The following is a 17187-nucleotide window of genomic DNA, read 5'->3' on the forward strand; positions in this document are numbered from 1 at the left end:
GAAGATAATTGTTTTATTTATTTTTTTTCCTCCTAACTGTACATAAATAAAGATAAACAAACAACTGACAAAACAAACTGTTTTAATTCTCTTTGTTGTTATAATTTTTTTTTGTTTCTTATTTTTGTACGTTTATTATTAGTAACGTTATTTACTTCTTTTTTTGTGAAGTTAAAAAATTTAAGAGCAAGTCTATAGGTTTTCTCTAAAATGAAAACAATTCGTAAAAAAAAATATATAGTTCTAAAAATAAAAATAAAAAAATAAGGAAAAGCCTTTATTTCTGAAGAAAAAAAAAAATTTTTTTTTTTTTAGGGCAGATAAAATCTTTTGATCATCGACCTCTAAATTTTTATAATTCTCTTATCAACCCCCTATTTAAAAAGTGGAAAAAAAAATTCCTGATTCTTACCTGATTTATTTCATTTATATTTTGAAAAAAAAATCAAAGAATTTACTTAAATTAAAGTTAAAAATTATTTAAAGTATGTAGGAATATTAAGCTATAAAAGAACACTAACTTCAGACATAATATTCTCTCAATTTAACTTGTACATGCCTTTATTTTCATTTGATAGATTCCATTTATGAAAAATTATTAATCCTAATTCGTATTTTGTTATTTAAAATTTAATCTATTTCTTAAAAAAAAAGATAAATCATTAAAAAGAAAATATACTAGAATGAGAAGTTAAAGGAGGTATATTATATCATAAAATCCTTACTTACTTAATTGAAATAACAAAAAACATTCTTAACGAAAATTTTATCTACTGCGTTGGTGCCAAAAAGTTTGCGATTGAATGGCATTGGTATTCATTCATTCATTGACCCTAACACCTCTCTGTGATTTAAACGAAAATAATGAATAACCGCTTTTTAACTAAATTTATGCTCTATAACTTAGATACTAGTTTAAACCACTGCAAATGGAACAAATTCGATTAGTTTTTAATGAATGAATTTTATGAGGCCAGAAAAGTTCTTGAGCTGATTGAATCAATGAAGAAAACATTTTTTGCATTCTATATCTCGTTAAAAAAACACAAATCTTATTTTATTTATTTTTTTACTGTCTACGGCAATAAAAATTTTAAGTTCAAATTATGAGTATCCTCATTCACCTTGAATCATGAGAAAACGATCCTTTTTCGAAGACCCTAATTAATAACTGAGGATTCCAGAAAAAATGTGCTTTACAGTTCTTATGCCTTCTCAACCTTGTATTTTAATATTCAAGTATACGAACTTCTCTGAATTTCACTTTCTCCTACTCCCCATATTTTCTTATTTAATTTTCTTATTTACTTCCCATATTTCTTTCATTTTATTTTTTTTATTTACTCCCCATATTTTCTTATTTAATTTTCTTACTTACTCCCATATTTTCTTATTTAATTTCTTGTTTGCTGCTTAATGGTTAAAATAAACCTTATTTTAAGAATTTTTTAGGTATTATAGATTAGTGACTTGCGCATAAGATATATTTTCTTTGTTTTTTCACTTTGCGACTAGGTAGATGTTATTTTTATTTTTATGAAGAAAAAAAGAAACTTTTATTGAATATTTAATTGACTCTGGAAAAAATTGTAAAAGCAATGAAATTCGAAAAAAAAAAATGAAATTTATTTTGACAACAGTAAAAGTAAAAGATTTAAAACAAAGAAGAAAGAGACATTTCTTTTTATCTAAAAAGTAATACCTAAGATTAAAATTTTGTAACATCAACAGTAAAAATGAACGAGCATTTTGTAATATGCTCTTCAAAACTGATATTTTTATATTGTGCAATATACTGCAAAATAAACTATTTATATACATTGAATGCTTCGCTGGTTTAATTTAGAGTATTCTATACTCAAAATAATTTTTAAAAAATCAGAGGAACATTAACAAAGGCTCGTGGAACAATTTTGTGCAGTGGGCGAAACAACGAAACATCACTTCGAAATTCTAAGCATGGATTCCCGCCTATTTTTTTAAAGCGATATTAATGAAAGTTTCTATAAATTTGTTTCTCTAAAAAAGAACTGTAATAACGATAATAAAATGTGTAGGACCTGACTTTCACCTTCCTTTGTTCTGCCAACGCGAAATTTGAATCGCGTTATTTTTTTTTTGTTCTTTTTAAGTCCCCCTACCTTATTTCTCATTTAATGCAATCACGTGTCTAATAATGTTGAAGGTCACCAGGTCAATAGAACAATTTTTATTTCAGAATGCGTCAAAACTGAAACCTACGTAAGATGGAAAAAAAAAATAATAATAAATAGGTGGCATATATTTGTATATTTTGGTTATCTGCGCTTTCAACCTTCATCAATGTGATCGACCATCAAACAAATTTTTTTTCGTTCCTAACATAAACTAAGTACTCTTCATATCATTTCTCTTTTCTTTTTTTTTTTACTTGGGTAAAATACGATGTTCCTATTCACGAGTATCGACGCTTTTTTAATACCTACTAGATAGGGATTGTCTTGGATCCACTTTTGGCGGCATAAATCCGTGATCGATAAGATTTATTTTGCGCCAAGTCTGTTTGAGTTTAAGATATAGCAGTGTTAATATGCCTAACATCTGAAGAGTTTAAAATGCTTTTTTAAACTCCATTTCTTGATGACTTTAGTTGAAAAATTTTATGAATCACATGCTCTAATTAAAAAGTAATTGAAAAGAAAGAAGTTTGAAAAGAAGTTCCCGGAGTACTTTGGTCACTAAGTGACTTTGCCTCATGAACAATTACCATTACCAATAAACATTTCCAAAGACAAGATTTTGCTCAACCTATTCCGTTATACTAAACTAATTATACGAAACGAATGGGTAACAACTTTCTTCATTGCTGTCACAAGCTTCATTATATATTTAATTTGATTTGACATAAATATTAATAACATAATTAATTAAAAAAACTATTTGCTGCATTTAAACTTCTAATTCAATTTAACGATTGTAATAAGATTTTTGATTTTCAGTGATCGAAACCATTTGTTCTTTAAGCATGTTAAAACTTATGGTAAATTCAGACTAGCAATCCAAAACTTTTACCGTGATCGCGTTTGAATATTTCATTGGTCAATTTATACCGAGAGATTTAGATAAGCCAATCAAAGTTCTGGAGCTGTTACCAAGCCAATCAAATCATCGATTCGAGCGCAGAGTTGTGATGAAGTCCATATATTGCTTAAAAGCAGTAGTAAGTGTTCTAAAATCTTAATATTTTTTGTATCTATCTTAAAAAATAAATGATGCGGAGTTAAAAAGGAATGTGAAATTAGAGGGGGAAAATAATAATAATTTACTAAAATCAGCACATAACAAATGAGTTGAAATAGTTTAAATAATCCAGTTAAATAGTTGGTTCGGTTGCTTTCTAACTAAATAGTATGTTCTTCACGTCTCAGAAGAAGTTGTCGTTAGCAAAACAATTACCATCTCTACGGCTACCATAACAAAGTGTAGCGGGAGCTTAGCACTTCCGGTGTTGGTGGCGTGCAGAGAGCGCGTGCATATTGTTGAGTGTGCTACTCGGTAGACAGAGACTATAAAAATAGAAGGGATGCCTCTTTCTTTCAAGAGAAAGTGTCGTAATTATTCGAAAAAAAGAACAAAAGACGGATGTTACTATTTATTTATGACGTCGTGTGCCACGACACAGTTGCAGATGTTATTTGTACGCGATTGAGCAGATGAAAGCCATTCCGAGGCCATGATACGGAAGTTGTGGAGGGTTCTACATGTTTTTTGAGATGCATTATGAAAATGGTTTGCTCAATCGGGAGCAAACAATAGAGTGAAAACAAATTAGAAAGTTCGGGTGACCTAACTAAAAATGGATTAAATAAATGGATCTGCGTTAAAGTGCGAAAATATTTTGATAGACACGAACGGAATGTCAACAATTTTACACACATATGAAAATAGTATAAAAATAACAATATCTGACTTGATTTTTAAGCTTTTTTCTATTTATTTAAGCTATGTATTTCAGTTAGTTTGGAGTTGTTGGCGTTTGAGCCAGTATTGGCAATATCGCCCCCAATACTATACTAGGTAAATATTATGCAACTAAGGTTAAGGTGTTGTGGCTTAAAAGTTAGGTTGTAGAATTGTATTTGAAGTATGAGAAAATTTTACAGTGAGGATTAATTCCAACTAATAAAATTAATGATGAATTGAAGCTACCAAAATGGTGTTGAATCCGAAATTTATGTTTTTGGTGCCATATGTTTAACAATAACCAATCGGAATACTCTGGTGCTTTAAAAAAAAGTTGTAGATGTGTTATACGAGCATGTTTACTATCCATTTCAGTGGATTCCAAAATAAGGGTTTTCCAAAATTTGTCTTACAAATTCAGAGATGAAAACATACTTTACAGCATAGGATCGTAAACCAAGCTGAAAAAATGTCGGCAGACATCAAAGCACACATGGCATCTTCAAGCACGTGCGGGAATTGTTTGTATGCCATTGTAGATAGTCCAATAATATCAGCGGATGCCTGAATCTATGGATGCCGTCGAAGCTTGCATGGGGTTTTCGAGATTTTCATCCACTGAACATGGTTTGCTATCCCATATTTAATGACAAATTTTCATCCTCTTGATGCCTTTTATCAACCCTCTGAATATGTCGGTCGAATTTTGGAACACAATATGTTACAAGCTGAAGCAAGACATTATGGGAAATAGACTCTTAATCGCAACTCTCAAATTTAATTATGCAATCATCATTGAGGGTCACGGGTCTCAGCTTAATTTAGGACAAAATTGGGAAATTTTGATACCGTCCAGAGCCAAGTAGAGGAATTATTAATAGTGGCTACTTTTTCAAAAATTGAAAATTCCAAATTATTTAAAAATCTATTGATATAAAGCATTTGTAAGGCATTTTTTTTCGAAACATTTCTCAAAATATGGTAACACTACAACATTCATTTCCCAAATGAAAAATTTCCGTATTTTCTTCAAGAAGATTTATGTAAATATATTAGGTAGGTTTATGTAAATTGTTTCCAACGTTTTCAACTAATAAAAGTTAGATTCCGAGTTTTTGAACAAATAATGCAACATAAAATTTCTTTATTAAAAGACAAGACATTTGTTGTAAAATGAATTTGAAATAATTGTAATCATAATTATGAAATTGCATTAATTAGATAACTTTTGAATATTATGGGTCATTAATTAAAAAAAAGGAATAGGAAATTAACTTTAACTTGAAAGAAATTTTTGATAGCCAAATTCTATTTCTGAAATTTTGAACCAGCGTAAATTAACCTGACATAAACAGAGATAATAACAAAATACACACAAGGGCGACCTTTGTGCTGAAATACAAAGTAAGGTAAAACAACGTTTAAGAGCACAAAAAATCTATGAAAAAGCAGACAGCTGTTTCGGATGCTAAAAGGGCAACCTTCATCAGTGCAACAGAAAGAAATAAGAGAACAGGGTAAATATATATAGAAAGATGACGTCACAAGAGGGTTAGGGCAACGGCCAATAGGAGGGAAGGGTGAATGGATGACGTCATCCATTCACCATAAGATAAAATTAAACATAACCACGAAGAAGCCTTAAAAAGTTTCAAATATTTTTATTTGAAATAAAAATACAAAAAAGGAACATGTTGGCCAACTTCTAGAAAACCGCATTACAAAAACAAGCAAATCGGTTGTACAAAAATAGCATACAGAACTATTAGAAAGTCAAAAATTTCAATCCGTTTCAGTTTTTTAAGACATTTCTTAGTTAAGAAATATGATTAACGCAATAAATCCCTTTCAGAACTGAGAATAAGATTTAAACCAGGAAGTCAATTCTTTCCTTAAAGCAAGAAAAATCCTGTAATTACAATAGTAAACTTTTTGTTCATTAGGCCATGTTTCATGCGTAGCAGTTTAAAAATATAATATATAATTATTACGTAATGGATTTACCACTGAAATTTCGTTAAGCTTTTAAGTGTTGAGAAATATTTAAAACATGTTTAGTGAGTTAAGAAATTTCTATTACGACAGAGATCAAAAAGACATTGTTTTCCCTTCTTAAGAATCACCAGAAAATAGATGGACAAATAAAAACCTTCAATTGACGCACATATAATAGACGAGGAATCACTTCATAGAAAAATGGCTTAAGATCAGTACTTTTGCCAAAGAAATCCTTCTTAAACTTCCCCCTCCAAGTTAGCATTAGTTCAATCTTAATATACGAATAAAATAACAAAACGTTTCGGATACCCTTAACTGATATTATTTTATTGATACGTCTACCGATGAAGATATTTTACGTCAGCACTGACGAACGCTCTATCTGAGCCATCGCGGCCATAGAATTTTTAAAAAGTCGTATATTCTATCAGGGTAGTTCGTTTTTTTCTTTTTTCTTTTTCTTTTAAGCACACTGTACACTAAACTATTCTCTAATTTCCTGTATCCGTACGATAATAGATGGTAGTCTGAAAGATTTGATTCGACTTATCCGCTCAGCTCGTCCCAGTGTAGGCATTTCAAGTCAGCTGATGAAGAAAAAAATTCATACTTTAACAAAAAGCTTATTTATAATTGGATGAGAACTCGTATACTTCTTTTTCCTACGAAAATTACTATCTAAAATTTGAGAAGGGAATCATGGATAAGGTAATATTTTTTACGGTTTAACATGATTTTCGTAGCACTTATTTCGCCAAGGAAAATAAAAAATATACAGTTTAAGTATCTACACTTGAAAAACAACTATATATGTCCTCTTGCCTTGAAGAATTTTGAGAGCTTTAGAACGGATAAATAACTTACGTATTTTAAAAGTTATCTCACTTTTAAAAAAAATTTCAATTTGGCGACATTTTTTCCCCAAGATGATAATTATCAAAATCAATGCCTTGTTCATATCATTTTGCAAACTTGTATGAAAAATGCAACATTGGAGAAAATTTTTAAATATTAAAAAATTAGACCTCAAACGCTTTTCGTTTTCTCAAAACTGCGGTTTTCCACAATATAGATGTTTTGCGCCATTTTCAGAATAATCATAGAGAGTCCTACCTAACAATCATGAGTAATTCTTACAAACTCACAACAGTTTTTGGACATCATTATCAAATATTTAATATCAAATATATCATCAAATAACATTTCGGACGTAAAAAAAAGGTTAAATTAAATTTTTCCTCAAGTAAGCTGACATACTAGAATAATCCTTGACATTCAACAAAAACAAATAACAATCCCGAAATGTCTTAATCCTGAACAGCATCCGCCATTATTTTTTTAAAAAAAGAACGGATGTGTTACTTCTTAAATAGTTTTTCATTCTACAAATATATTAGGTGCAAACAAGAAAAAGAAGCACAATAAAACGATGGAGAAAAGAACAAAACCGAATTCGAACTCCAGAAATATGCTGGCCGAAGGTTTTGTAAAGAGTCAATGCAAGTGGACAAGGGCAGCGAAGGTATTATAATAATGGCCAGAATGAAATTGACCTCGCTCCACTCAGATATCATACTAGAAGAAGAGATAGCTTGCCTTGGATTTCCCTGATAATGCAATATGAGCGTGAAATTACAAACAGAACTATCTTAAAATGAAGCATTCTACGGGAACGATTTTAAAGTGCCAATTGTTTGATAGAGGCGTGAAATTTAAAATTGCTAAAAGTATTTTAAAATTAATGGGAGAAAAAAAAAACTAATAAACATTTTTATCTACTTTTGAGAGAAAAAATTAAGTTATTGCCAAAATTAGCTTTTTGAATTTTCTTTAACTTTTAAATTGCTTTATTATTTTAATAAATTTCTATCAATTTATTATGAACAAAAAGAGTATTTCTTTACCCACTTTAAATTAAAAGTTAAAGGTTTTATTTTAATATTATCCCTTTGGCGCAGAATTTTTATTAAACATATTTTCATTATTAACTTAGATCAAAATAAATGGTAAATAATATATTTAGCATTTTAATAATCTATGGTTATGAAATACAGCATGAAACGCCTGAGAGTTTTTCTGCGTTCAACGTAAAATCTTCCAAGCAATAATTTTTCAAAAACGCACTTATTTGAAGTTATTTAGATCTAAGAGAAACAGTAATTCATCATTGAAATTTTTTTTTAATTTACAAAATCAATTATTGACAAGTTTTTGAATATGAATAAAAAAAGTCTAAAACCACTTTTTTTTTTTTACTTTATATTTAAGTACAAAAATAATTCCAATAATCTAACGGTATTTTTTAGTAACTTTTAGCCTGTTTGCTAAAAAAAAAATTCCTAAATATATTTGTTCTTGTAATTAAAACGCCGGAAAAAATCTATATAAAAAGTACACCGGTTCCATTCCTGCGTTAAGGGGATAAGGGATTTTTTAAAAAAATAAATAAGTAAAATATATCTTTTAGATCCAATTAATTTTTTTTAGAAGTAAATCACCAAATAATGACCACACACCTTAAATAAAGCGTTCAATCCAAATATACGATACATTAACCGTCCGGTTTTAATATAAAACCGGTTTTAAAAGCGGACATATTTCCGAGAAGAGGGATTAATAGGAAAACTAATGAAAAAAAAATGATCAAAAGAGAAAGTTGAGTTCTAGAAAGTCAAAAAGAAAGTTGAATAATAAAACAATAACATTTTATTTATTTATTTTTTATATTCTCCCGAAGTAAATGGACTCACCTGTTCTATAACCTGTTCGAGAGGTTGACCCGCATTGACCCTGTCTTCACTCAGGCCCAGGTTGGTCTTGCCCGGTTCACATAAGGCATTCTCGTTCATGTCACAACTGCCTCGAGGTTTGACCACATGAGTTTGTGCTGCCACCACCTGCAATTAAAATAAAAAAGAAATAAATATCGTCTGCTGCAGTTTAGTGACTCATCTATTTGGGTAGAAGTGAAAGTTTTGTTATACCCATATGGTAAGGTAGGGAAAAAAATAAAGTTAAAAAATGTTTTGGATTGACTGAAAAGCTTCTTTTTTAGAATAATAGAATAACATTCTTCTTAAACAATAAAACCCAAAGATGTTTTTTTCTATGCCTATTTTTTTATTTTATATTCTTCCACTGTCGCTCATTAATTTCAATACATCCATTGAGTGATTTTCAGTATCGCGTGACTTTAATCTTTTATTCAAGCACACAAACATAGAGACAAATGTTATGACAGACTTTAGCATGCACAACAAAATTTAGTCTTAACACTAGTTGCCATTTTGGCCTTTTTTCTTATAAAAAGAAAAATAATAATTTTCTGAAAGTGTACTGAGTTCTGAGTGGAGTACTGAGTACCAATTTAAATGTTTATTTAATCATTCATGCGTTAGCCTTATAGGAAAGCATCTATCGAACCTTATATTTAGAACGACGGGAGCGGCCAAGGTGGCCACTAAGGTATTTGTATTTTGGTAGGTACCCAAAAGCCCCAGGTAGGTTTGGGTATTAGATACCCCAGATTCATGGATTCATTCCCAGATTCATGGAGTACTGAGTGCCAATTTAAATGTCTATTTAATCATTCCTGCGTTAGCCTTATAGGGAAGTATCTATCGAACCTTATATTTAGAACGACGGGAGAGGTCATGAGTGGCCACTAAGGTATTTGTAATTTGGTAGGTACTCAAAAATCCCAGGTAGGTTTGGATATTAGATACCCCAGATTCATTAAAAGAAAGCATAGCTTCAATTATAGTTTTCAAGGTGAACGTTAAATCTGTCGTGGCCATAAGTCATCTCGTTGGCTGAGGTGTAGAAGTTTGGAGAGAGAATTACTAGCTCAGACACTGTCCTTCTTACAATTGGTGTAGAAAATCTAAACATGCTATGGAGCCGCATGCTGTCATACCAATTATTGGTGACGAATCTTGCCTATCTCAAGAATAACATATACATGTATATTATACGATACTCAAGATTTGGCGCAATAAATATATTAAAGGTTTGACATTAAAGTTTATGGGTTATACAAGATCTTGTTGAAAGGAGTCCAAGCTAGTTACCACAGACAACTAGTATATAGGAATAGTTAAGTTTCAATTTAATTCCATAAAATTTAAAATGAGAATATATTCTGCTCTAAGTATGCAATTATTGTTTTTTAAACACAAATTTTAAGATTCTGCTTTTGATTCTGTAAAACGCCCATGTGGTGAAATTCCCAAAACTTGACCGTGATGGAACTTTCAACTTGAAATGCCGAAATTGCAAATAAAATAAAATAATTAGCTGGATTTAGATGATATCTAGAGGTGTTCTAAATGGACTCCGAAAAAGTTTAAAAAAAGAAAAAAAGAAAAAAAAGGAAAATTAGTGAGGTAAGAAATCGATTTAATCCACCTATTTATAATGTACTGGCATGATTTCGGGCGAGCTAGAGGGGCGATATTCCTATATACCGTGGCAGTTAAAAGATCAAGTCATTAAATAGATAGAGTTGTATTACTTAGTAATTTTTCAAATTTACGTTGCATAGGTTTTAAAATAAGCTCTCCCCCATTTTCTTTAGAAAAAATATATTAAAATTTAAATGTATTAAAAAATCTTGAAACTAAACAGAAAAAAAAAAAAAAGATTATAATAGCGAAACCCACAAACTTGTTCGACAAACATTAAAATTGTTTTGAATCAAGAAAATAATTTCGACAGTGACATCAGATTTTTTTTCATCACGAAATAAAAGCTACGGATAATTTTTTCGTGGAAATGACATAAATTTGTTTTTTAAAAATCATTAATGTGTTTTTACATACCAGTTTCATAAGTGGGAAATTTTAAGCAATTGTAAGTGGAACATAAAAGCTTTAAGACGGACATACCGGTGTATACCTGCTGAAATCCCATACTGCGCGGAACAGACAATTGCTTCTAAAAAAAATTTATTTTTATTTTTGATAAGTTCTCTTTCCTGTGATTTTGAAACAAACTATTTTAACAAAAACACGTTTGAAAATCATTTAAATACAAAGCGCGCAATTTCATGTTCTTTCTATCGAATTCGTGCTATCACATTGTCAACCTCTATGTCACTAAAATGCTAAACCTCTAAAAATGCAAAATAACCACTAAGAGTACAATGTACCTTTTCATAAAATCAATGCATAAAAAAGAAACTTAAATATTTACTAAATATAAATTTACAGCATACAGTATCACTTATGCATACGAGAAATACATAAATATTTTGGAGGAGAGCTCACTCCTCGAAATATATCGTCATGAAATTTATGGCAACAATAAAATATAAGATTCTCGCCTTTATCTGAGACGTCTTGTAGATAAAATTCACATAAACTGTGTATTTGGAGGGGCGGGCTTTAGATAATTTTAGGGAAGGAACCAACTCACATAAGCAAGAGGACAAAGCCTAGTGGAATATTTGTCCACAGCATATAGCTAAGTCGAGTCGTTTGTTGTGTGTTTTTTTTCAGGGAGCGATGCCTTTTTTTTACACGTATAATAGTTATAATTTTATAATTATGCTCTTTAATAATTATGCGCAACGATATGAAATTATAATGAAAAAAGACTCTATAAAATATTCTTATGTAAAATTTTAATTAAATTTATAACAAGTGATTAATATGCTGCAGAACATTTTTATCCATTTAAATTATATAAATAATGACGCATACGCGTTTTATACCCATGCGCAGTTAGGTGTTCTACTAAACACGGTGCAGTCTACTAAACATTTGGATTAATTAGCATTTTCATTTAATTATAAACATAAACTTTAAGTTCAAGGTATTACGCTAATTTTAACTATAGCACGTTCTTTTAGACAATAAACCCAAATTTACAACAACAACAAAAATTATTTATTTATTTATTTTAATTATTGACTTAACGTTAGACCACTATTGGCCATTAAATATGATACACAAGATAGGCTGGATCACCTAATGGCCATTAAAATTTCCATTTTGAAAAGACCTTTTGGCAATTTTAATAGGCAATAATATATGTTGAGCGCAACTTATATTAAGGAGATCACATTTTAATGCTACAAGCATGGAAAAAGGGGTACAGCGTCGAATCATATTAACTGCACCTTGAACCATACCACAATTCAAATTTGCTGCAATAATTAATGTGCCAAACTAAACCATAGAATCATGAAATCAAGTTTAAGAACTGCGGTAATGTGGTACAACCAAACACAATATTAAAGATTGCAGGATTTTGGAAGAAGCAAAAGTGTGAATAAGTACAAAAAATGATTTACTACTTTCTTCACTTTTTTGAATAATACAAAACAAGGCCTCGTGCATTTCCCTGCAAACTTTTTATGACCACATGGAAAAACAAGTCGGTGAAATGACGAAACTAGAGAAAGAAAACAAAAAAAAAAAAAAAAAAAAATTCCGTGATACGCGAAAACAACTCTATCACTTTCTAGAATTCTTTTCAGGAAATAGAAAGGGAAACGTTAAATAACGAGCTAATTCAATCCCTGCAAAACAAACGAACCAATTCTCATGTTTCCACACAAGTCTGCCCTCCCATAACGATTCCAGGAAAAAAAATCATCAGATGGTAGCGGTGAGCCCCTCCCACGTGCTTGTTTTTATCGACCATGGGGGTACAAATAGGGGTTACCTGGTGAAAATGACGCAATACTACCACCTGAGGCAAACGACCTTCACTTTTCCTCATTCTTGTGTGTTTTCAGAATGGAATGGGGTCATGTTGCCCCTTGGAGAAACCCTCCATCCCCTAATCGAACCCCTCTGTGAGAAGTCAGGTGGCTGAAGTATAAAGAGGGGATCTTTGTATCCTTGAGGAAGAACAAGAAAATGTCAAAAAGATCACGGATGCTCCCCACAATCTAAACTTTCTCACTTTTTCTAGTTTTTTTTTTCTTTCGAAATTTCTATGTAGAAAGTTTGTAAATAAGGCAAGTCTTGTACGCATGGAACGAACTATAGGCGCTCAGCTAGGCGCGACAGGCACACGAGCTGAGGCTCGTTATTTAGTTTTTATATCATTTAGTACTTAAAAACTATTAAAATGTAAAAAGAAATCTGTTTGATTTAGTCATAAGGTTATAAAAATTATGAATCGTAACTAAGAAATTTCAAAAAAATTTTTTTTTTAACTTTTGTCTTTGCAAGGTCAGTTTTTTTTATTTTCGTCGAATTCGGCCTTTATCTGTAATATTTAATATCATGCTAGGCTCGGCTTGGGCTCAGAAAAAATTCTGTATATCTCGGTCTTAAGAGGGCTTGTACTTAAAGTCTTCACGCACGGGTTTTAAGATATGAGATCATACTCATGTCTCTACTGTACATATTTTTCGAAGATATTGAGCAATAAACTAAGAGTGTTACTTTGTTCTTTAATGCTATAATACTTGCACAAGTTTAAAATCTTCATTGGTGTTTAAAAATATAGAATACACTTGAATTGAACAATTTAAAATGATTCGCGTTCCCGGGGTGTCTCGAGAAATCTTCAGAATCTTTCTTTTGTCATGCTTTTGGCAATTGTCAAAAACTTCACATATGTTGCCTACCTTCTAAATTTCTTTTTCGTATTTTTCAAAGGAATTTAATGCATATTATTTGTAAATAAAATAGGCTTTGTATTTGTATACTTATAATGCTATAAGAATATCATAAAAAGCATTATCACATAGGTATATCATCAAAAGCAATACAGTTCAGCAAAAGTATGGTTTTTATATCGCCAAGAATATGCAACTTCCGCAAAGAGTTTGCTTATATACGTATCGATATGTCAGTTTAACATTTTCAAAATTGTTAAAATATGGCATATATAGTGACCAACTTTTTTTCCATTAACGCAAAACCTATGAAAATCTTACTTTTTGTCATATATCTATAAACCTACAATAAATTTATAAATTTCATATGATTAAGCCGTTTTATGGCATATGAGTTGGAAGCTCTAACATCACTTCTACACACAGCTGCTGAATTTAGGGGGAAATTTAGCGAGAGAGAAATATAGAATAGAGTTCGAATCGAATTACCTAATATAATTCGTTTCATACAATGTACAATACACTTATTTTCGTGTATATGAGCACCAAAAAATGGTGGCAACTACTTTACACAAAAGAGATGTTTCACTAAGTACTCCCCTACACCGAAATTAAGGACAGTTCCTGGTGTAGTGAAGCACCTAGGATATTCTTTTACACCACTTGGTGTTAGGTAGCCATGTTTGTTATTCATTAACTCAAAAACTTATAAGATGAGTAAGACATGATATACATAAAAATCAGTAAAATTACTTTTACGGTACAATATATGCCAAGAATCATGCATTTAGGATGCATATATACAACATTTAAAATAAAATTAGTTTCAATTAAATATAAACACAGCACAAACAGAATATTAATATGAATTAGAACAAAACGGAAATGAATTGACGTTATATATTATAAAATTATTTTTCAAAATGAACAGATTTATGTAAGTCTTGTGAGAGCATAAATATCTTTATTTTAGAACTAAAAAACGTACATTTTATAACAGTTTATATGAGTAGTTTGTCTAATCAATCTGACAAGAAGATTTAAATTACTTGGAAAATAATCGACCACAATCATTATTAAACTTATTTTGTATAAAATATTCTATAACCAGTTTGTCAATTCAATCCGAAGAGAACTGACATTTCACCGGTACATTTCATGTAAACTCACCGCCAAATTGTCACCATCTTGAAACTGCACATTAACTCCTATTAATGGTTCAAAAGCATTTGTTATAAGTTTAAAATATGCTCTACCATCATCTAATAGTTTAAATATACACTAACTATACGCCAAATTTACGGATCTCCGGAAAAAGCGACCTTCTTCACCAACGAGCTGCAGATCGGTGTAAACTTCATCAGTCATTGGTGTTGTGTTAAGATTTAACTACACCCTTTGAAGTATATAAGAACGTTCGATTCCATATTAATTTGAAATAAAGTAATCATTCACACATTCAAAGTTTTTCAACACCGTATTCGGATGGGAATTGCACCACAGTTTTTACAGAGCTGAAGTCCGCTATTACAAAAGGCAAGTATGTTTTTGTTTGTATAAAGATAATGTGCTTTCATAAGATAACTTAGAACTATATGTTTGAATTAAATTAATTATTTCTATCCATTTCTGTGAAGCCTAACTCGAATTTGTCTCAATGTTCTCTCTGTGATATTAATTTAGTTAATATAAAAAGTAATTTTATTTCAAGAATTGTTGACAATATGCATTCTAAATTAATTGTTTTTACTGTAAATTGTATCGTAGAAATAGCTTGACTAACTCTTACGAGTATTAAATCTTATTGTTATAACTAATTTTGTGTGCTAGAACAACAAAAATGTCAGCGATTACTTCGCAATAAGAAAAGTTTAATGATATACGGTATTTCACTACAAGAAGAATTTTCTTTGATCTTTTATTACTCAAAGAATTATCTTAGACGTTTCACTCTTGTCGTATAAGGATTTAGGAGATACAAGGATTCCAATATATGTAGGCCTAGGTTTCACTACACCATTTTTTCTGAAAATCAAAATGAATCCTTTAATATAAAGCCTAAAATAAGTTATATATGGATCTGAAATCGAGGTTTTATCTATCAAAGGTAAAAATGTATTAAGAAATCTTAAATAATTAGAGACATTATAGAATATTACCTAGAATTATTAGAAGAATTTATGGAGCCATTTATGAAAATAACACATGGAGAAAAAGAGACAACCATGAAATAGGGGAATTAACTAAAGGGAAAAACATCATAAGATTTAACAAAGCTAAAATAATACAGTGGATAGGATATGTCGAAGAATGCTGGAAACAGGCATGCCTAAAACAATCATCAAAGAAAAATTCTTTAATAATAGGAAAAGAGGAAGATCAATTCTGAGATGGCTGGATCAAATTGAGGAAGACTCGAAAAAAATTTAAATAAAAAAACTGAGAAAAGAAATTGGGGGAAAGATTTCTATTGAAGACAAAGCCAGCAGACAGAAAAGCTCCGGCTAAACAGAGGTGTAGAACTGGAAAAGAAGAAGAAGAAAGTAAGTTTATAAACCTTAGTCGTCGGGAATTTTCTGTTGCCATTTATACAGGGAAAAGTTTTTGCATACCACAAATATATAGCAGAGATAAGCAAGGAAAAGCGGATAATAAACTTTGTAACATTTCAATCGCAATCTTATTCATGTCTGGCAAACTATTACTACTCATATGGAGATTGGTATCTATTTATTTAAGTTTTATTTACTCCAGACAGTTTCAAAACAATGCAGAATTAAATAAAGCAAACGTTCCAATTTCGAAAGAGAATGCGATCGCAGAATCAATCAAAATCAGTAGATATAAATATTTAAAAAAAAAGTAGTGGACCTGGATAACAATTATGAGTGTCTCGAATTCACTCGACTGTGTTATTATGGAAAAGATGAGCAATTCATAAGGATGGTTTTGTTGTTTATTCGTTTTTTCTCCCTTTGAGGTACTACCATCATTTTTTTAAACCGTTGAACAGGTTAGTGTAACCTTTTTGGGAGCTTGCTCAACTTCTTTCTCTCTCTTTTTTTTTATATATCACTTGGGTCAACGATTTCAATCGACCTTGATGTACAACTTGTCGCCAGGCGCTGAAGTGGGTAAAGTGAGTAGAAAGCTAACTCTCTCTTTGCTGAAAACACTTCCAATTGCATCACGATGATGTTAATTAAAATGGTTCATTATTCATATTGCTTCAAATGCAGAGACATGCGTTGCCATTTAAATTGAGAACTAGCAGCAACCGGTTTTTTATCTGGTTTGAATTTTAAATGTTACTCTAAGTGCCAGGGGTGCCTATCTCCTCTTCTCCTCATTTATTCAAAGCAATTTTTTTAGCTAAGTCTGATATTTCTCAATTAGATTCACTGTTAGAAATATTTTGCAAAAAAGTGTTTTCAGAAGTAAATTAAGGAAAATATTTAAATAAATACACTGAAAAAAAGAGCCTCTCAAAGTTCGTAATTATCATTTATTTTACCCCCTTTTCTTCGGGGTAAAAGAAAAAAAAGGTTATATCGAGTACCCCTTTTTTTACAAAAATAAATTAAAACTTGATACTTTCAAAAAAATTCTTTTTGTTTAATTAATATAATTTTTTGCAAGACAATTTTGCTAATAAGTTAATCGGGATTGAA

At 30.5% G+C, this 17187-nt stretch overlaps 1 protein-coding gene across 1 annotated transcript in view; it reads right to left on the reverse strand.

Annotated features, from left to right (window-relative positions):
* fus (epithelial splicing regulatory protein fusilli) overlaps positions 1-17187 on the reverse strand; it is a 112780-nt gene that overhangs the window by 46548 nt on the left and 49045 nt on the right. Inside the window, exon 2 of the mRNA XM_016072171.4 lies at positions 8691-8837. Coding sequence (XP_015927657.2) covers positions 8691-8837 — 147 coding nt within the window. The remainder of the gene's footprint in view (positions 1-8690; positions 8838-17187) is intronic.

The sequence above is a fragment of the Parasteatoda tepidariorum genome, chromosome 8, assembly GCF_982258835.1.
Source record: "Parasteatoda tepidariorum strain Cologne lab strain chromosome 8, Ptep-v5.0, whole genome shotgun sequence".
NCBI lineage: Eukaryota > Metazoa > Arthropoda > Arachnida > Araneae > Theridiidae > Parasteatoda > Parasteatoda tepidariorum.